The sequence below is a fragment of the Leptopilina heterotoma genome, unplaced genomic scaffold (assembly GCF_015476425.1).
Source record: "Leptopilina heterotoma isolate Lh14 unplaced genomic scaffold, ASM1547642v1 Lhet_209, whole genome shotgun sequence".
Taxonomy (NCBI): Eukaryota; Metazoa; Arthropoda; class Insecta; order Hymenoptera; family Figitidae; genus Leptopilina; species Leptopilina heterotoma.
This window is the reverse complement of record NW_025110924.1, coordinates 663,842-688,187: the sequence shown is the minus strand read 5'-3', so window position 1 is coordinate 688,187 and position 24,346 is coordinate 663,842. Positions and strand designations below refer to the sequence as shown.

Here is a 24,346-nt window from a genome sequence, read left to right as displayed (position 1 = left end):
AAAAAGGAGAAATTTTTGACCAATACAAAAATTCGAATTAGAAAATAATTTTAGTGAACAGCAATAATAATTGCCGTTTAGTAAAATTATTTTCTGAATTTGTAATTATCAATATTGACAGTGCAAGAGTCGATGATTTGTTTTGCATCCCAAGATCATTGAAAACTTATGACTTGATGGTTGAGGATTTTTTCTCTCGATATATCGAGGCCATGTGAGAGAGAGATGGGAAAAGAAGATACCTAGCCAAGGAAGTATTACTAATAAGAGTCATTACATTGATTATCTAATGTTTGTTCTTCTTTGAATCCAAGCTGAAAATTACATTAGTTTGTCCTTGACTGTATAAATAATCTATCGAACCAACTGATAAAGATTCTAATAAAATATTTTTTCATTCCTCTTAATGCCAGTTTCGTCCTCAAATAAAAATAATTGAAAAAAAAAATTAAAATAAAATTAAGAATTAAAAATTAAAATTTAGTACAAATTAGAATAAAAATAAAAAAAACAATAGAATAGAAAAAAAGTTTCTGTATTAATGTATTCCAGTTTTTATTTATTTAAATATTTATTAAATATTTGTCCATAGAGACCAAAAGAAAGAGAAGAGTTTTTTATTCACTTTTCTAAACTGAAATTTTTATTTTTTTTGTATTTTAATTTTCTTTCATTTTCATTCATCTGAATTAAAATTTTTACAATCTAAATGTTTCTCAAACAATTATTATTTTAAAAAGAAAAAATAAACTAATTAAATAAATAATAATTTGTTACTGTAAATAAATATTTATTAATGTTATTGCATTGTAAAATAATTAAATATTTATTTATTTACAATAATATCCAATTATTTATTGATTTAAAAAGAAATCATTTTTTAGTTTCAATAAATCGTCTTTTTTTAATGTATTTGAATATTATTTTGATAATTTATTTAAGTAAATAAATTATCAATTAATTTCTTTTATTTATTAAATTTATTTAACTAAATAAGTTATCAATGTTTTTTTATTTATTCCATTTATTTAAGTAAATAAAAAAAAACTGATTATTAAATAAAACTGAAACTGATTATTAATAAATTAAAATTAATAATTAAAGAGTAAATAAAATAATTGTTACATGGAAACAAAATAATCGATCAATAAACAATTGACATGTAATGATTAATAAATTAAAGTAAAGTGAGTAATTATTAATAAATTATACGAAAATAATTAATAGTTGAAAAAGTAACGAATTAAGTTTTTAGTAAATTAAACAAAGTAATTCATTAATTGGTAAATTAAAACAAAATGATATTAAAAAAAAATAATATAATAGAAAGAAAATAATATTGAAGTATTAAATTTGAATAAAAAATATTAATAATAATAAAGTACATATTCCGGTAATTCAATTCTTTCGGCGAATTTTAATAAAATTTTTAAGAATAATTACATTTTTCGAGGAATTTGATTAAAATTGTATTTAAAATAATTGAAATTCTGCGATGAGTTTTATTATTTATAAGAATAATTGAATTCCTAAAAAAAATTTTATTATTTTTGAAAATAATTGAATCGCTGTAAAAAAAATTTATTATTTATGAAAATAATTGAATTATTGCGATTATTATAAAAAATTTCTTAATTAAATTCCTTCAAAGAATTTTATTATTTAGTAAAATAACTGAATTCTCGCGAAGAATTTTATTAAAATTCTTAAAAATCATAATTAAATTCTTTTGAAGAATTTCTTTGAATTTTTTTTAAACTAAAAAATTTTATTAAAATTGCATTAAAAATAATTAAATTTTTGCGAAGAGTTTTACTATTTATAAAAATAATTGAAATGTTTCAAAGAATTTATTAAAATTTTAGAAAATAAATGAATTTTATGTTAATATTTGAAAATTTAAATTCTTTCGAGGAATTCTATTAAAATTATTTTGAAAGGAATTGAATTTCTGCAAAGAATTGAATTTTATAAAAATAATTGAATTATTGCGAAATATTGTACTATTTATAAAAATAATTGAAATTTTTTTGAAGAATTTATTAAAATTTTAAGAAATAATTAAATTGTTATGAAGAATTTTACAAAAATATTTGAAAATAATGAAATTTTTTCGAGAAATTCAATTAAAGTTGTTTCGAAAATAATTGAATTTCTTTAAAGAATTTTATTAAAATTAAACATATTCAGAATAATTGAATTCATCACAAGAATTTTATTATTTCTTAAAAATAATTGAATTCTTTTAATTTTTTTGACAAATATATTTAAAAATTGCATTGAAAGTAATTTAATTTTTATATAGAATTTTTTAAACATATTTTCAGAATAATTTAATTATTTTTAGAGAATTTTAAATGCTTGTTGAAATTGAATTTTATCGAAATTTTTGAAAATAATTCAATTCTTTCGTGTATGTAATTTTATTTAAATTTGATTAAAAATAATTTCATTCCAGCAAAGAATTTTTAGTATTTATAAAAATAGTTGAATTGTTTCGAAGAATTTATTAAAATTTTAGGAAATAATTGAAATTTTTGGAAATATTTAAAAATATTTGAATTCATCCGAGGAATTTAATTAAAATTGTTTTGAAAATCATTGAATTTTTCTAAAAATTTTACTATTTAAAAAAATAATTGAATTGTTTAGGATTTATTAAAATTTTAGAAAATAATTGAATTCTTTCGTGGAATTTTATTTAAATTTATGAAAATATGGACAGTAATAATTAATTTTGTACTTAATAAGTGAATTTTTTAAATTTTGATTATGAAATTATTTAAAAATAAAAAATTTTGTAATTTGCATAACAATAATAAATTGAATATCAAATTAAAACAAAAGAATTACTAAATAGAAAAAAATAGTATCTTACTGAGAATTAAAAAATTTTAATTGATTTGGACAATTTTCTTTTTTGTAAACAAAAGTATGAAAACTAAAGGAAGTTCTCAATGACTTTGTGAACTGAAAAGAAAAAAAAGTGAAATGAAAGAAAAACTTCTCCGATTATTTTAATGATAATAGAGAGGCTTTTATTGTAAATAAATATTTTGATATAATTAAATACAGTCATGGACGATTAACAGCTGCGATTAGGGATTTATATAAAACAGAGAATCTATCTCGAAGGAAAATGATGTTTTTCAAGAATAACGAAAAGCAAATATTGTAAGAAAAACGATAAAATGGCAAATGTACGTGACGTTTGGTTGATTTTCTCTTGGCCCAGTTTACATACATATTACAATCGCAATTTCGCCCTTGCTAAGTTATCTCGCGTAAATATACAAATGTACCATTATCGTCGTTAGTCGTCGTAGTCGTCGTCGTTGCACGCCTCTATTCCGGATTGCATTTTGAAGCCGAAGGTCTTCGACAGACCGGAGATTCTCACTGAGCGTTAACGTATTTGCGGTTGTTCCAGAAACCTACTTATAAACAGAGAAGCTTCGTGTTTCTGGGCTATCGTGTCCCGATATTACGTCAGGCAAAAAAAAGAGTCCATAGTCATGGACTCACCGACACCATCCAATGCCAAAGATGATGATGACGCGAGTGCAGGACCTCTAGGCTAAAATTCATTTTCATCTATTTTCGTCATTTCAATTTAATAAAAAGATTTAATGAACTTTGATTTTTGAAGAATTTTAATCATTCAAAATCTTATAAAATTAGTTAAATTTGTCAATATATATATTTAATTAATTATTAAAAATAATGGAAGAATTTTAGTTAAAAACACTTAAAAAATTTAAGCTTGAAGAAGTTACAAATGATTGCAGAAATTCCATTATTTTCAAAAGTGGTAAAATTCTTATCAAAAAATTCAATTGTGTTCAAAATTTACAAGAAAATCTCGACAAAATTCCAATTATTATCTTTATAAATAAAAAAATTCTTCTTCAAAATTCAATTATTTTCAAAAATTTTAATAAAATTTCACAGGAATTCAATTATTTACAAATTTTCTATAATTTTTTCTCAATAATTCAATTATTTTTATAAATTTATAATAAAACTCATCGCAGAATTTCAATTATTTTTAATTCAATTTTAATCGAATTCCTTGAATTGAAAAATTTTATAAAATTTCAACATTCAATGAATTTATTTGTAAATTTTAATAAACTTAGATTTCTGAAAAATTTTAATAATTCAAAATCTTCTACAATTAGTTAAATTTGTCAATATATATTTAATTAATTTTAAAAAAAAGGAATTTATAGAAGAATTTTAGTTAAAAACACTTAAAAAAATTGAATTTTGAAGAATTTACAAACGATTGCAGAAATTCAATTATATTTTCAAAAATAGTAGAATTCTTATAAAAAAAAATTCAATTATATTCAAAATTTACAAGAAAATCTCGATAAAATCCCAATTATTATCTTTATAAATAAAAAAATTCTTCTAAATTCAACTATTTTGAGGCATTTTAATAGAATTCTTGTCAAAATTTCAATTATTTTCAAAAAATTTCCTCATTTCAATGAATTTTCAATATCTACTATTTAAATAAAATTACCAAAAAGAATTCAATTATTAAAAAACAATTTTAATAAAAATCTACGCAAACATTTAATTATTTTCATAAATAATAAAAATTTCACCGGAACTAAATTATATACAAATTTCTTTCACAATTATTCCATTATTTATTAAATAATCAAAATTTTTTACAGAGATTCAATTATTTTCATGAAAAATGATATTTTATTGAAAATTTAATTATTGTAAAGAAATTTAATAAAATTGTTGTCAAAATTTCAATTATTTTCAAAAATTTTCCTGAATTTAATGATTTTCAATACCTACTATTTTAATAAAATTTTCCAAAAGAATTCAATTATTTAAAACGAAATTTTTAAAGTTTTACGCAAACATTTAATTATATTCATAAATAAAAAAAATTTTACAAGAATTGAATTTAGAAATTTTTCATAATAATCGCAATAATTCAATTATTTTTATAAATAATAAATTTCTTTACAGGAATTCAATTATTTTCATAAGTAATAAAATTCTTTTTAGGAATTCAATTATTTTCATAAATAATAAATTTCTTTACAGGTATTCAGTTATTTTCATAAGTAATAAAATATTCTTTTAAGGAATTTAATTACTTCCATAAATAATAAAACTCATCGCAGAATTCCAATTATTTTTTCTACAATTTTTAATCGAATTCCTCGAAAAATGAAATGATTTTTAAAAATTTTATTCAAATTCGTCGAAAGAATTGAGTTATTTAAAAATTTGTTAATAAAATTCTTTATAAGAATTAAATTTTAAGAAACATTCAATTATTCAATAAATAATTTACTTTTTTTTGTATTTAAATAATTGAATTCTCGTAGAATTTTCTATTAAAAATTGATTTGAAAATGAATTTTAGTTTAAATTTTAGATAATAATAAAATATGAAAATAATTTTTAAGAAGTTACAGTAACAATATTCTTATAATATAAACTAATTATTTTATCTCTCGAACATCTTTAATTTAATTAAATATTTAAAATATTTAAAAAAGAAATTATTGTTTTCGAATAATTTTACAATTAAAGATATTCGTAAATAAATTTAACTGAACATTTTTTTCAATAAAATTTTTTCCTTTATTTTCTAAAAATTCAAAAATTTTCAGTTTCATTTTCAATTAAATTTTCTAATTGACAAATATAATTTATAAACATTTTTTTTTCCTTTATTTTTAAAAAACTTTGAATTTTATTAAAAATAATTGAAATTAAGAAATAGAATTAATGCAAATTATTTCCTTATGAAAATTGAGAATTTTCTACAAAAATATTAAGAAACGGGAATATCTTTAATGTTTTTCTTTCCAAAAGAAAAAAATGTGTAGAACAATATTGTTATTGAGAAATAAAAACTATGCTTAAAATGGGTATATTTCCTACTTTTTAATAAAAAATTTTTCAACTATTAACAATTTTCTAGTATTTTTTATAAATAAAAAGGAAAAAAATTTACATAATTTAGATTAGTCAAAAGAAATTTGTTATAGAAAAAAGCATACAATAAACAAAATGGGTATAATTTTCATTTATTTATTATTGGAGTAATTAATTATTAATTAATTGTTATCAGTCAATAATAAATTAATAAAAAAAATTATTTTTAAGCAGCAAAGACATTCATATTTATTTATTTTAAAGAAATATTATTAACTGTCTTCTTTTTCTTTCGGTAATAAAAATAAAATATCCAATCTTCATTTCATAAACGTCTTTAAAAGCAAAGAGAAAAAAATTTATTTGAAACTAAAAACAAATAGATAAAATAATAGACCTATTTAAATCAATATTCCCATACAAGATGTCAACATCAATATATATGTGTTTTCATAAAATAAAAAAAAAGGGAAGTAATCCTTTTTACAAAAAAAAAGAAGAAGAAGAAAAAAAATGAATTGCACGACATTATTGTTATGAAAATCAACATTCAATATTCATGCAATTTAATTGCACATAATTTACACATGTACAATAAATCTTTAAAAAGAAAAAGAAATCTCATATCCTCAAGTCTCTCAAGCTCCATAAATCAAAGGAAGTATGTAATTTCGCTTCACCTGCCGTATTATTTTCCTGCTATAAAGTACAAGAATTAGTACATTAAACAATAATTAGAATAAATAATTAATTATTATGGGTGAATAGTGAGAGAGAGAAAGAGAGAGAAAGAGAGAGAAAGAGAGGCTTTTAGAAGAATAAGACACTTTGTAGAGTCAATAGACTGTTGTCACTTTTTTTTATAATGGCTCTATTCTATTTTTTATGATTCTATAATAATTGTATACATGGCCTTTTTAGAAATATTGCAAAACATGTTTTATAATTTATGATAATATTCTTCAAAGTTGTTGAATTTCAAAATGGTTTGAATTTGAATGTTTTGAAAATCTTAATTCCTAGGGAAAAATAATGATAAAAAATTTATTTTGTGTAAATAAAATATAAATAAATAAATAAATAAATAAATTTTGAATAAAACTAATGGTGTTTTTGAATAATTTTACAATTAAAAAAATTTGCAAATAAAAGTATTTTCCACTCATATTACATTTTTTATTAATGATTGACATTGACTTTTACTACTTAAAATTGACTTTTTCTACTTAAATATAGCTGACTTTTTCTACTTGAAATATTTTCTACTTAATCAGTGATTCTTTAAATCTACAACTTTAATAAAAATTTCTAAAAGAATTCAATTAGTTAAAAATAAATTTTAATAAAATTTTACATAAATTTCTTGGCAGGATTTCAATTATTTTTAATACAATATTCATCAAATTTCTCCAAAAATAAAATTATTTTTAAAAATTTTATTACAAATTCGTCGTAAGGATTCAATTGTTTAACGAGTGCGAAGTCTGTTTATGGATAAACAATTAATTAAGTTTAAATTGTAGATAGTAAATAAACAATTCATAGTAAATAATAAATTGTCCGTAAATAATTAACTATAAATAGTATATAATAAATTAAGTATAAACATTAAATAATAATATTATTATTTTATTAAATATTTTTAATAATAATATTGAGATAAATAATAAATAGTGAATTAACAATATTAATAGTTTGTAATAAATTAACTATAAACATTAAATAGTAAGTTAACTATAAATAGTTAACAGCAAAGTTGTTAATTTATCAGTTAGTAAATTGTTAATAAATCTGCAAACAGTAGATAATAAAAAAAATAATTAAAAAAGCAGTAAATAAATAAAGAAGAAACAAATAAATTATTTAAGAAGAAATAAATAAATAAAGAAGAAACAAATAAATTATTTAAGAAGAAATAAATAAATAAAGAAGAAACAAATAAATTAATAAAAAAGAAATAAATTAATAAAGAAGAAATAAATAAAGAAGAAACAAATAAATGAATAAAAAAAATAAATAAAGAAGAAATAAATAAAAAATAATAAAGTAGCTGCAAATAATAAATTAAGAATAAATATACAAATCGAAGTGGCTTCAATTTTCAAATTGGCCAAAATAACTTATTGCACTTTGAACAAAATTTAAAATTCACAATCAATAAATAATTAATTATTCAATAATTAATAATTGCCCACAGTTCATTAATTAGTCGATAATTATTTTCTATTTCTAATTTTAAATCAAGAAATAACTATATTAATATTAACACTCTCGCGCATACATTGAAGAAAAAAACCAACGGTATATCTATATATACTATCTCTGAATTTATTTTAAATAAAAAAAAAAAATTTTTTTTCGTTTGTAACACATTACGAAAATGAATTGCGTAATTTAAAAAGATTTGTGGATTGAAAATGGGCGCAATGTAAGTACCATTGACCGCTCATTCAAGCGGGACTCTCTCGTCTATATATGTATATTGTGCGAGATGTATAGGCGTTATATGTGGGAAATAATTTACCGTTACCTTTACGCATCGCTAGACAGACGGGAATTATTTTTTAGTGTGTGAAGCTATATCGTTTGTACGGTATTAGACCTTAACCGCTTGACCAGCATTAACAAATTTTCGAGTGGTAGCTATATATATGTGTATGAAATCATGACGATTATTATTTCCAACTCCACGCGGCACAGACACATTACTGTACAATTTAATATCTTCCGTTTCTTGTTCTTCTATGATAAATGGATTTATGTATGACTCACGGTACCGTTTAGTTAAAAAAAAAATTTTTTTTTCTTGGGAATATTAGAGGATTAGAATATTAAGTGTTGGAGAATTTTAGATATTTCAATTCTGAGTATATTATAGTTCTAAGTAGAATTCTAAGTAAATAGTGTTACAATTATTGTTACAATTCTGGATATTAAAATTTAGAGCATTTCAGATTTGATTTAATTGGAGCTACTTTAAGTTTGATATAATATATATACAGATGGACACTGATTCTAAAGAACTTTATTTTTGAATAAATATTTAATCATTATTATTTTTTTATAGAAATTAAGATTTTCAAAAGTTTTGAACTTTTGGAAATTTTTATTCAATAACATATAAGAATATTTATTATAAAACATGAAGTCATGTTTTATAATAATTAAAACTTGCTACTTTGTTACTGTAACTTCTTCAAAAATTATTCTCATCATTACGATTATTCATTTCTAGAATTCTCAACTAAAATTCTTCTTTAAGTCAATTCTTTTTTATTTTTTAAAAAGTTGTTTAAAAATTTTCAAATCCTTTTATTTACAATTCAGTTTTACTAAATTTCGATTATTCCGATATTCTTCAATTAAATATTATTAGAAATTAAAAACTTCAAAATTTCTAAATAATTAAAAAAAAATTAATTCTACAGAATTCTTAATTAAAAGAATGAAAAGTTCAAATTTTCAAAGATTTTAATACGAAACCTTTTCAAAATTCATTAATCTTCAAAAATTCACGATAATTATATCGTGAATTTTTAAATATTGAATATTCAATTATATTCTAACATTTTAACTAAAATCCATTATTAAATCAATTTTTATTTGAAAATTCTAAAAGAATTCAATTATTTAAATACAAAAATAAATTTATTGAATAATTGAATGATAAATAAATAAATAATTAAATGTTTTTTAAAATTGAATTCTCATAAACAATTTTATCCTCAAATATTTAAATAAATGAATTCTTTTAAATTCTTTTGAATCTTTGATCAGTTTTATTATTTAGGAAAATAATTAAATTCCTAAAAATAATTTTATTATTTATTAAAATAATTAAATCTCTATACAAAATTTTATTATTTATAAATAATTGAAGTCCTGTTAAATTTTAATTATTTATGAAACTAATTAAATGTTTGTGTAGAAATTTATTAAAATTTTTTTTGAATAATTGAATTCTTTTGGAAAATTTTACTAAAATAGTAAAAATTGAAAATCATTAAATTGAGGAAAATAATTGAAGTTTTAACAAGAATTTTATAAAAAATTTTGAAACTAATTGAATTTTGAAGAAGAGATTTATTAATTTTATGCAAATTCTAATTTAAATAATTGAATTCCTGAGAAATTTTCATTATTCATGAAAAAATTGAATTCTTACGAACGATTTTTACAAAAAATTTTTAAATAATTGAATTCTGATTGAAAATTTTATGAAAATAGTAGATATTAAAAATTCTTGAATTGCGAAAAGTTTTTTTAAATAATTAAATTCTACAAATAATTCAATTAAAATTTTTTACAATAATTACATTCTTACGAACGATTTTATTACAATTTTTAAAAATAATTGAATTTTTAAAAAGCATTTTATTATTTATGAAAATAATTGAATTCTTGCGAACGATTTTATTAGATAAAAGTGATAAATTTCTTCTTGGAAATTCAATTATTTTAAAAATAATTGAATTCTTCTGATGAATATTGTTATTTATAAAAATAATTGAATTTTACAAAGAATTTTTATTAAAATACCTCAAAATAATTGATTTTTCGGGAATAATTTTGTTATTTATGTATAATAATTAAATTCTTGAAAAGAATTTTATTCAAATCGAAAAGAATAATTGAACTATTTTAAAAAAATTTAATTAAAATTGCATTTCAAATAATTGATTTCTTTCGAACAATTTTATTAAAATATTTGAAAATAATTGAATTCCCGTGAAATATTCTAATATTTTTGTAAAAAATTGAATTCTTTCAAATAATTTAAAACAAAACATTTTTTTTAATAAATAATTGATTTTTTCGAGAAAAATAATTGAAATCCTGCTATGAATATTATTATTTATAAAAATAATTGAAAAGTTGCAAAGAATTTTATTAAAATATTTGAAAATAATTGAATTTCTGTGGACAATTTTGTTATTTTTCAAAATAATTGAAATTGTTCGATAAGTTTTATTAGTTAGAAAATAATTGAATTCTCGCTTAGAATTTTACCAAAAAAAAATGTTTTTAAATTGAATTTCCATAAATAATGTTAATATTAATGAAAGTAATTGAATTATTGTAAAGAATTGTATAAAAAAATTTGTTAAATAATTGATTTTAGATGAATTTTATCAATTTTTTTTTAATAATTGAATTGTTTTGCTATTTTTTATTTTCTATGTTAAATATTTTGTTTATTTTTTATAGTTTTTTTTAATTATTCATGTTAAATTTTTTGTTTATTATTTATTGTTAATTTTTTGTTTATTATTTATAGTTAATATTTTGTTTATTATTTACTGTTAATTTACTATTCGTTCCTCATATTTAATATAAATAAAATCTTTACCGATTTTTCATCGTATACAATATACTTAAAGATGCTTGAAAATTATTTGTTGTTTCAATATTCGCAGAGGCGAGCACGATGAGCGGCAAACATGTAATAATAGCAGCGCGAATGACTAATTACGCTAGAATTAAAAACGGTTTTTTTTCTAAAAAATGCTATTTTTAGTAATTAATAAGAAACTCCATGGATAATCGTTTGGAAATGTTATTTATGTAAGGGCTCGCGTTGAAAGTACACGTGTTCATTACCACGTGTACGTCAATGTGTAAAAATAAACGTAAACTTTATTTGTAAGACAGAATAAGGTCTTTATATTCAAAATTAATTTCATTATATGATAGTAGATTATACATTTGCGCTATTTATTTCAAATTGATCATAATATTGTGCCGTTTTGTTCGGTGAAAATAAAAGTGTTTTTTTTTAATTCCAAGCAGATTTGGAACAATTTTCTATTCTTATTTCATTTGTCACTTTTTTAAAAATTATTTTAGTTCTTTTAGTTCACTTTAGTTCTTTTTTAGTCATTTTTTGTTGCGAGTCATTTGTGAGTCATTTTTTAGTAATTTTTTTTATTAGTAAGTTGTTTTTAGTCGTATTTTTATTAGAGACTCATTTTTTTATTTGTGAGTCATTTTTTACTAATTTTTTTATTACTAAGTTATTTTTTAGTCATATTTTTATTAGAGACTCATTTTTTCAGTAATTTTTTTATTAGTGAGTCATTTTTTCAATAGTTAGTCATTTTTATACTCATGAATCTTTTATTTATTTATTTTTTTTTATTATTATTATTATTAATAAACAAAATATTCTATTCAGTTCGAAAAATTTTCCGTTTTATTCTAATTGTTTCTTCATAGAGAAAGGATTGTAGTATTAAAATCATAATATTCTGAACAGTGTTCAGGAAGTTTTCTTTTTAACAAAAAAAAAAAAAAAGAGAAAAAAGTGACCGGATGAGAATGCATTGCATGGATTTCTCCGGGAATATATAAGATTTCATCCCCTTATAAACCTGGCAAAGATGCTTTTTGCAACAAGTTAAAAATAACTCACCCCATGGAGGAAGTGCCATTCCGTCTTGTTGACGGTACAGATGCAGTCATGTTGCTCAGAAGTGACGTGAATGCTTTCTACGCATGCAATAATAAAAGATACAAAACCTAAGGGGGAGTCTGCTATGCGGAAAATGTACAGTCTTCATCTCTTGCTTGACCATTTTCCACGTACACGCAAATATGTACCCATAATACATTTTTTTTTTTTATTATTTTATTAAAGAAAGTCAATATTTATTTTAATAAAGACATATTTTTATTGATATTTTTTTAAAATTAATCAATTCAAAATTAATGTATATATTAATTAACTCTCTAAGGGCTAATTTCGCAGCCTCAATTAAAAATTAATTAATTTAAAAAAATTTTTTTGAAATCTTAATTAAATTCTTTTATAGAATTTCTTTGAACTTTTTTTAAACTAATGAATTTTTTTTAATAAATTCAATTGAAAATTTTGAAAGTAATTGAATTTTATGAAGAAGAATTTTATTAAAATTGAATTAATATAATTGAATAATTTTGAAAGCAGTTGAATTTTATGAAGAAGAATTTTATTAAAACTGAATTAAAATAATTGAAATCTTGCGAAGAATTTTACTATTTATAAAAATAGTTGAATTGTTTCAAAGAATTTATTAAAATTTTAGGAAATAATTGAAATTTAAGGAAATATTTTAAAATATTTAAATTCATCCGAGGAATTCAATTAAAATTGTTTTGAAAATAATTGAATTGTTGCAAAGAATTTTATCAAAAAATTTAATAATAATAAAATTCCTTCAAAGAATTTTATTATTTAGAAAAATAACTGAATTCTCGTGAAGAATTTTATTAAAATTTTTAAAAATCCTTATTAAATTCTTTTGAATAATTTTTTTGAATTTTTTTAAAACAAATGGTGTTTCTTTAATAATTTCAACTGAAAATTTTGAAAGCAATTGGATTTTATAAAGAAGAATTTTATTAAAACTGAATTGAAAATAATTGAATTCTTGCGAAGAATTTTACTATTTATATAAAAATAATTGAATTGTTCCGAAAGAATTTATTAAAATTTTAGAAAATAAATGAATTTTATGTTAATATTTGAAAATTTAAATTCTTTCGAGGAATTCTATTGATATTGTTTTGAAAAGAATTGAATTACTGCAAAGGATTTTACTATTTATAAAAATTATTGAATTATTGCGAAAGATTTTACTATTTATAAAAATAATTGAAATGTTTCGAAGAATTTATTCAAATTTTAAGAAATAATAAAATTTTTATGATGAATTTTATAGAAATATTTCAAAATAATGAAATTTTTTCGAGAAATTCAATTAAAGTTGTTTCGAAAATAATTGAATTTCTTTAAAGAATTTTATTAAAACTAAGTATATTCAAAATAATTGAATTCATCACAAGAATTTTATTATTTTTTGAAAATAATTGAATTCTTTCAATTTTTTTTGACGAATATATTTAAAAATTGCATTGAAAGTAATTTAATTTTTATATAGAATTTTTTTAAAATATTTTGAGAATAATTGAATTATTTTTAGAGAATTTTAAATTCTTTGTTGAAATTGAATTTTATGGAAATTTTTGAAAATAATTCAATTCTTTCGTGTAATTTTTATTTAATTTTGATTAAAAATAATTTAATACCTGAAAATAATTTAAGTATTTTTTAAAATAGTTGGATTGTTTCGAAGAATTTATTAAAATTTTAGGAAATAATTGAAATTTATGAAAATATTTTAAAATATTAAAATTCATCCGAGGAATTCAATTCAAATTGTTTTGAAAATAATTGAATTCCTGCAAAGAATTTTACTGTTTATAAAATTAATTGAATTCTTGCGAAGAATTTTACTATTTATTAGAGATGTGCAAAAAGCTCGAAAAGTCGAGCCGAGCCGAGCCGAAATTTTTTCGGGCCGAGCCGAGCCGAGCCCGAGCCGGCTCGATGTATCGAGTACTCGAAATTTTCGAGTACTCGAGTGACTTCGAGTACTCGAAAAATTCGAGTACTCGGGTAAATTCGAGTACTCGATTAAATTCGAGCACTCGAGTGAATTCGAGTACTCGAATTTTTCGAGTACTCGAATGGATTCGAGCTTTTGACTTACTAAAAAAACTATTAATAAGTAAAAAATTTCGAATTTTTTTGAATTACTGAATCAATATTTCTATTTGCTAAATATAATAAATGCGAAAATTCTATGAATTTTCTCTAGAACTCGAATTTACTCAGAGCTCGAAAAAATTCGAGTACTCGAATTCCCTCGAGTGCTCGAGAAATTCGAGTACTCGAATTAACTCGAGTACTCGAAACTATTCGAGCTTTTTACACAGCTCGGCTCGGCTCGAACTCGGCTCGAGCTCGAACTGATTAGGCTCGGCTCGGCTCGGCCCGAAAAATGAAAAGCTCGAAAAAGCTCGCTCGAGCCTCGAGCCTCGAGCTTTTTGCACAACTCTACTATTTATAAAAATAATTTAATTTTTTCGAAGGATTTATTAAAATTTCAGAAAAAAATTGAATTTTCTCGAAATGTGTTAAATTTTTTTTAAAAATTGAATTCTTCCTAGGAATTTAATTAAAATTGTTTTGAAAATCATTGAATTTTTGTAAAGATTTTACTATTTAAAAAAGTAATTAAATTGTTTAGAAGGATTTATTAAAATTTTAGAAAATAACTGAATTCTTTCGTGAAATTTTATTAAAATTTTTGAAAATACGAACAGTACTAATTAATTTTGTACTTAATAAGTGAATTTTAAAAATTTTAATTATGAAATTATTTTGAAAATTTATATTTGAAAATAAAAAATTTTGTAATTTGCATAACAATAATAAATGGAATATCACGTTCCGCGCGCTAATTTTTTTTATAAATGTCTTCGCAAAATTCAATTATTTTCATAAATAATACAATTTTTTACTGGAATTCAATTATTTTTATAAATAATAAAATTTTCTGTTCGGAATTAGTTATTTTCATAAATAATAAAATTCTTTTTAGGATTTTTTTCCCTAAATAATAAAAAACTGATCAAAGAATCAAAAGATTTAAATTATTTAAATATTTGAAAGATAAAATTCTTTATGAGAATTAAATTTTAAGAATTATTCAATTATTAAATAAATTATTTATTTTTGCATTTAAATAATTGAAATCTCGTAGAATTTTCTAATATTGATTTAATAATGAATTTCAATTAAAATTTTCAGATAATAATTGAACATTAAATGCATTATATTAGAAATTTTAAGAAATAATTGAATTTTTGAATAGGCTTCAAATTAAAATCTTTTAAAATTTGATTTTTTCATACTATTAACTAACAATTCTGTAGAATTAATTTTTTTGAAAAAGTTTAATTGAATTTTTTTTTAAAATTATTTAAAGTTCCTATTTTCTAATATGCAATTGAAGAACTTCAGAATAATCGATGAAATTTCGTTAAATTGAATAATTGTAAACAAATGGATTTGAAAATTCTCAAAGAACTTTTTCAAAATGTATTAAGAATAATTGAATTAAAGAAGAATTTCTGTTAAAAATTCTAGAAAATAAAAATTGAATTGAAATGATGCAAATAATTTTTAAGAAGTTACAGTAACAATATTCTTATAATATAAAATAATCTTTTTATCACTCGGTCATCACTAAACGTAATTATTTTATTTAAAAAAAATTCCAATTTAATTTTCTGATATAACAATAAATTATTATTACAATGAAATTTTTTATGCTTTGTGAAACAAGTTTGCTACTTATTTGAAAAAATATAATAATCTGTCAAATAAATAAATACAGTTAAGTCAATTAGTGAATTATTCTACATTGTATGATTCCTACATTGAACTGTAATAGATAAAGCAAAATCAAGAACATTATTTATTACTCCTACACTTTAATCATTTAATTTATAGGGTGATCGTGCTCCGAATTCATTTTCATAACTGGATTTCTGAAAATATTTAACATACACAAAGAGATATGACTGATTACATTATTTAATATTATATTCATGTACTTGTATGTTTATACATAAAAAAAAATATATTGTATTAACTATTAAGTTTTCACTGTTTCGCACGTTCAATAATATATATAAACTCTTGTGTATAATATATATGTATTTATTTATATATATATAGTTATAAATATAAACATACATTATTTAAGTTGTATTTTCTCAGGATTGGTACGTGTTTAAGATTGAATCTGAATTACGTCAATGTGCGCATTGCATAATGATTTGCAATGTAGCACACAACTTGGAGTATCATGCACTTTGCACACCCTTCTACACTTTACTGGAGATTTTTTTTTAAACGGGGCCATCGACTCTTGTACGCGTGATTATATGTTTACTAGCCAGTCCTTTGCAATCCACTGGTTTATTTATATATATATAAATATTATTTTCCCTTCATCCTTTGCAAAATTATTGGAAGAAACATTTCTCTTCAATTTTAAATAACTTTAAACCGAAGATTGTATATATTTATATCTATACACATTTTTACTATCTTATTTTTCTTAAATCGAATCGTTGCATTAAAACAGTTTAAAGTTAGTTTCTGTGTATGCTTTTGTTTTTTTTTCTTTAAAAAATATTGTTAGCTTCAATGAATATTAAATAACATTTAAATGTCCTTCATCAATTGGATTTTGCTAAATTAAATGAAACGGAGAAAAACAAATTTGAGATTAAAAGAAAACTAAAACATGAAAAATCAAACAGGATAATTAAAAAAAAAACATTAATTCCTAAAATGATAAATGTAGGCGGACTATTAAAACTACAATAATTTAAGTGGCACACGTGAAATGTTGTCAATAGTTCGGAATTACGATCAGCAGTAAATTTATTGCAAAACGTTTCTACATTTAAACGAGAGACAGAGGAAAAAATGATAAAGAAAATAAAACGAGAATTAGGTTTACGAGTCTATAATTATTGTATAATTTAATAATTAATAATTTCAAATTAGAATTAAATTAAAATTCACTAAAAATAAAAATATTTTCTTAAGCTGAACTTTAATTTTTTTCAGTCGAAAAAGTTTTTCGAAAAAAAAATAAAGAATGATTGAAAAAAATGATTTTATGTAAAATCTAGTGAACATCAAGGTGAACATTCTCTCACAAACGAGAATTTGAAATTGAAATGAAATTAAATTTATGATACATTTAAAAATGAAATAAAAGTAAGTAATTAATTTAATTAAATAAATTAAAAGAAATAATCTAATTAATCTAATTAATTAAATTAATTAAATAAATCAAAATAAATTTTAAATTAAATCAAACTTAGAATTTGCAATTTAATCAAGTAAAAATTTTTCAAATTAATTAGATTAAAATTTGCCAATTTAATTAAATTAAAAATTAAAATAATTACACAAAATTAAAAATTGTTGAAATTAATTAGATTAAAATCTACAAAATAAAATTAAAATTAACAAATTAATTAAACATAAAAATTCGAAAATTAATATTTCTCAACAATGAAATGATCAGAAAATATTGACTTCCTTCTCAAATGTAATTAAACAAAAAAATTTGCCTCAAAATACACAATTTCAATGTAGACTGAAAATTAAAATGTTAAATATCAAAGAACCGGTCACGTGCACGCGTGCAACGTGCCGAGTGCTCTTGGGTTCATGGCCTACCTCTACCTTGCTACTTCAACTAGAAGTTGTGACATAATAGACCATTTACGAATGCCAGTTCGCACTAATAGACTCGCGCACACATATATATAATAATAATAATATAGAGTATATACATTACAAAGCGCAGTTGAAAATCCTATTGGCTTTGAAATTCAATTTATTACCTATACTTTTTTTTGTCGATAACAATAAAAAATTCAATAATTTCAGGAAATACTCCAATTTGAAAACAAAAATTTAATTATCTTTCTTCTTTCATTAAAATTACTTTTCATTATTTAATTATTATATCATTAATTATTATTATTGAAAATTGTTATCGATTAATGATGATTAATGTCATCTTCAATTGACACTGATGCGATAATAATAAGAAGATATGAATTGTAATTAAAATAAATAAAATATAAATTGTAATTAAGTAAATGAAGCACAAATTGTAATTAAGTGAATAAAGCATAAATTGTAATTAAGTAAATAAAGCATAAATTGTAATTAACTAAATAAAGAATAAATTGTAATTTAGTAAAAAAAAACAAATTGTAGTTAAAAAACGAATTATAATTAAATAAATGACTCGAATTATAATTTATAAGCATAAATTGTAATTAAATAAATAAAGAATAAATTGTAATTTAATAAAAGAAACATGTAGTTAAAAAACGAATTATAATTAAATAAGTGACTCGAATTATAATTATAAAAGAAAAATTATAGTTAAATAAAGAAAACAAATTTAATCATCTTTTTTTAATAGATTTTTTTAAATTTAAATAAAAATATAAGTTAATGAAAAACTAATAAAAAGCTGAATCTTAAAACAAATGAAAGGAAATTTTTTTGCATCGAAGCAAATAGGATCAGTAAACAATAATTGTATTAATTGAAAGGGAAGAATTATTGAAGTAGCTGAATATTGAAGCAAGGAAATATTTAAAATACTATAAATTGATAATTTTTTTAAGATTAATTATTGAAGTATTTATTATCAGATTAAGCAATAACAAAATACTAAAGACAGTCGAAAATCGTTTCTAGAATGGGGAATAAATAGATTTATAATTAAAAGGTGTTAATAGTTTTTTTCGTTTTTAAAAAAATATCTTATGGACAATAAAAATCAAGGTCTTTTTAATTTTACAAATTTTTAGAGCTAATGCGTCATAACATTATAAATTTTACTCAATTAACACTTATTACGATTAATTTTTAAATATTTCGAAATTTTATTTTTCAGATGAATTTCAACGCAGTTTATGAGAACAAAGGATTATTTTCTGCTGTTCGGTAAGTTTTACATTCACACAAACTTTGTTATAATTTCATCACAGTTGCAATAATTATTCGTTTTTTTTCACTTCATTATTTAATTAATATTCAACATTAATATTCAATTAATAAATAATAATATACAAAAAATAATTATTCTATCAACAATGATTCAAAAAATAATTATATTATCAACAATTATTCAAAAAATAATTACATTGTCAACATTTATTCGAAAAATAATTGTTTTATCACCAATTATTCGAAAAATAATAATTGTTTTATCAACAATTATTCAAAAGGTGATTATATTATCAACAATTAATCGAAAAATAATTGTTTCATCAACAATTATTCAAAAAAATAATTACATTATCAAAAATTATTCGAAAAATAATTATTATGTCAACAATTATTCAAAAAAAAATTACATTATCAACAGTTATTCGAAAAATAATTACATTATCAACATTTATTCGAAAAATAATTGTTTTATCAACAATTATTCAAAAGGTGATTATATTATCAACAATTATTCGAAAAATAATTGTTCTATCAACAATTATACAAAAAATAATAACAGTATCAACAATTATTCGAAAAATATTTATTTTATCAACAAATATTTAAAAAATAATTACAATATCAACAATATTCGAAAAATAATTGTTTTATCAATAATTGTTTTATTAACAATTATTCAAAAAATAATTACATTATCAACATTTATTCGAAAAATAATTGTTTTGTCAACAATTATTCGAAAAATAACTCTTTTATCAACAATTATTCGAAAAATAATTGTTTCATCAACATTTATTCGAAAAATATTTACATTATCAACATTTATTCGAAAAATAATTACATTATCAACAATTATTCGAAAAATAACTCTTTTATCAACAATTATTTAAAAAATAATTACAATATCAACAATATTCGAAAAATAATTGTTTTATCAATAATTGTTTTATTAACAATTATTCAAAAAATAATTACATTATCAACATTTATTCGAAAAATAATTGTTTTGTCAACAATTATTCGAAAAATAACTCTTTTATCAACAATTATTCGAAAAAAAACTCTTTTATCAACAATTATTCGGAAAATAATTGTTTTATAAACAATTTTTCAAAAAATAATGATATTATCAACAATTATTAGAAACATAATTATTTTTTTAAGAATTATTCACGAATAAATAAAAAAAAGAAAAAGAAAAGAGTATCACTTTTGAATTATCAATTCACAAGTGATACGTTATTTTTTTTTTTTTTTTTTTTTTTTAAATAACATTTTTATTGGACAAAAAAGTTGAACATCTTGATTTATTTTGCGACATTTATATTCTCGAATATAAATATTATGAATAATGAATATATTTTCATTTAACAAATGAAAATAAAAATTCAAAAGACCCAAGGAGAAATCATTATATATAAAAAAAAAAAAAAATTAGTACCGTGGGTGTCTTATTCAGCTTCCGTTTTAAAACTATACACAAACCTAACGAATGTATGTTCACGCACGTGAATATCGTATTAATCAGTTGTCTTCAAAAACATGTGACTAGGGTTCTTCTCTTCTCTTTCTTTTTTTTTTGTTGATCCCTTTCATGGGGGTCTTGCGTCACTAACCAACAGCTGAACGAACCCCTTCTCGATAATAATGCATCCAAAGATTAATATATTCAAATTAAAAAAAGCATTATTAAAAAGTACATTACAAAACATGGTGAAAAAAATATAAAAGATGTGCTTTAAATAGCAAATACTTAATTAAAGAAAAATAATTGTAATTCTTTACAAGATGTTCCAATCTGTTCGAAATTCAAATTTCAAACAAGATGCAACGGTCTTATTAGTAAATTTTTTTTTCAATTTTAATAAAATTTATTATTTGAAAATAAACGATAGTTGAATTTTTAGTAATAATTTTAAAAAAAATAGTTATCAATTAAAGTATCTGGATAATGATAATTATTTTACAGAGTTGAAAGTAATTACTATAGTATAAATATTTACACAAAGTATTAAATTTGCACGAGCCAATGATAAATTAACACGAGTTTAAATAGTTGAAGACAGAAATATTGTAACTGATGATTTCGGAATAAATTTTAGGAGAAAATTTCCATTATAGCGAACTTGTTATGACCTGTGATTCATTGTTAATGCCTTTTGTCTGCACCTGAATGTAAACAAACCGCTATACAGCAATGCACAAATATCAATAAATTGTCTCGATCAGACGCATTCTAATTAATACTTTCAAAAACAAACATTCATCGCTTGCTTTAAAATGCATTTTTCAATTTTCGTTTTTTTTCAGGAAAATATATTTAGCATTATTATATCGAGAATTATGTACCAATGTTAATAAGCTATATTATTATTATAATTGCTAATTATAATAAATTATAATAATTTTCAAAAGTAATACAATTTTGCGCAAAAATTTAATTATGTTTAAAAATTTTTTTAAATTCTCGTCAAAATTTCAATTATCTTTATAAATAATAAAATTCTTTCCTGAAATTCAATTATTTTCGAAAATTTTAATAAAATTCTCGACAAAATTTTAATTATATTTATAAATAATAAAATTCTTCTTTTGAAATTCAATTATTTTCGAAATAATTTTATTAAATTCTTATCGAAATTTCTATTATTTTCAAAAACTTTCTTCAGTTCAATGATTTTCAATTTGTAATATTTTAATAAAATTTTCCAAAAGAATTCAATTATTTAAGAAAAAGATTTTGATAAAATTCTACGCAAAGATTTAATTATTTTCATAAATAATAACAATTATTATCATTAATAAGAAAATTCTATTTAGGCATTCAATTATTTTTATAAATAATAAAATTCATAGCAGAATTTTAATTATTTTTAATAAAATTTTAATCGAATTCCTCGAAAAAGAAAATTATTCTTTTTTTTTTTATTAAAATTCGTTAAAAAATTCAATTATTTAAAAATTTGTTGATACAATTTTTCGTGAGAATTCAATATTCAATTATTCAATAAATTATTTAATGTTGTATTTACTTTGAATTCTCGTAGAATTTTCTATTAAAAATTGATTTCAAAATTAATTTTAGTTGAAATTTTAAACAATAATTAAATTTTGAAAGCATTATAACGTGAATTTTTTGAAATACTTTAATTTTTAAAAGGTTTTGAAAAATTCAAATTTTCAAAGATTTTAATCTTTGATGAATTTTCTATACTTTTAACTAACAATTCTGTAGAATTAATTTTTAACATGCTGTTAAATTATTGAAAAAAAATTTTGATATACAATTCTACGAAAATATCCAATTATTTTCATAAATAATAAAATTTTATTTAGGAATTCAATTATTATCTTCATCGTTATTTATTCATGTTATCGAATAATGATACGAATTATAATAATAGTCGTAATACTAATCATAACAATAGTAAAAACTAAAAATACTTATAAATAATAATTTCCTAAACTTGATCTAAAATTACACACAAGCATTCAAATAATTCCCCTAATCTCATTTTTAAGAAAAAATAAACTAAATATTTAAGGCAAGATTTGACTTGGAATTTTCTTGTACAAACTTATAGAGTGACTTTCGTATCAATAAAATTGTTGCATCATAAATCTATTGTGTGAAGCACTCGGTTAAAATTATGCAATTTAACTCTTACCCTTTATCGTGAGTTCAAATATTGTTGCGCTCAAATGACAGTATTTCCTTTACATTAAAAGCATTTATGATCGTGAAATAAAATGTATAATCGAATGATAACATCATTATTGTATACTGATTAATTACCCTGAAGCATCACATTAAATTAAGTTTTTTTTAAAGTAATCTGAAACTCACGCGTCACTACTTCATCAAATACCGTATATATAACAAACATGTATACACGTCAAAACATATTAAATATAAAATTATTATTATTTAGCAGAACGCAATAAAATAAATATGCATTTCGTATAATATAGAAAAGTACCTTTTGATAACGTACCTTTTGATTAGTCGATTTAAATAAAAATACTGTTTACCAATCAATAAACGAATATTAACATTAATTTCTTATTAATTTATTTTCTAAGCATTTTTATTAATTAATTAGATAAATAAGTAGTTAATAATAACAATTATTAAAAATATAATTTAAAAATTAAGTTAAAAAATAAATTTATATTAAATATTTAAGAAATTATGTCATAAGGAAATAAAACTAAAAAAAGACCGAATTCATTTTGAATATTTAACTAGTTCTTTAGGTATGAAGAAGAAGAAGAGGCGGAGCATAAGTGAAGGAGTGGGGGCAATGAGTGCGAGAGAGAAATACCGCGAGGTCTCTCTCGCTCTCATTGCCCCCACTCCTTCACTTACGCCCCGCCTCTCTTCTCACAGTTCAGTTCCTTACATTTACTCCTATACATTTCTATAGAAATTCAATCATAAAAAAATAAAAAATAGTCACACACACCGCAACAAATCACAACAATTACTTATCACTCTAATCAATTTTAGAACAATGAAAAAATATTTTCCCATTACATAACAATTTCAAAAAAAAAAAAAAAATGAAATAAATTACGAAATTATATTGTGAATAATAAAACACAAACTATTCGAAACAAAACTAATTAGGAGGAGTAAATATACTATTGTTGAAAAGGTCAGACGTATATATATATAGTTTTTAAAATGAATTTACAAGATCGCACGTTTCTTATTTGCACGTGAGTGCAATGTTTCGAGTTATGTCATGTAATTGTGCATGAAATGTATATATATATAAAAGAGCTATAGAGTTTGTGTAATGCAAAGTGAATGAAGGTTTAGGTGCAGTCATACATTGCATCATTGTTGGACTGTTGGACCTTTCGATCAGCGACACGTGTTAGCTGCAACATTAACAATAACAATAACATTGGCATCACTGCGCTAACAATGTGACCACTGTGCAGGCATGCAGAATATAATAACCCAGAATTTGTTACTCAAGAGATTGGTATGAAGGGACACTAATCATCTATATTGCTTATAACCGAGTTTAC

General features: G+C 20.6%; 1 protein-coding gene across 10 annotated transcripts in view; it reads left to right on the top strand.

Annotated features, from left to right (window-relative positions):
• Positions 1 to 24,346, top strand: part of LOC122501406 (caveolin-3-like) — a 278,146-nt gene that overhangs the window by 240,237 nt on the left and 13,563 nt on the right. For all 10 annotated transcript variants that reach the window (XM_043610839.1, XM_043610835.1, XM_043610838.1 and 7 more), the window contains one exon: positions 19,251 to 19,300. In XM_043610839.1, the coding sequence (XP_043466774.1) occupies positions 19,270 to 19,300 (31 nt within the window). In that variant the 5' untranslated portion in view covers positions 19,251 to 19,269. The remainder of the gene's footprint in view (positions 1 to 19,250; positions 19,301 to 24,346) is intronic.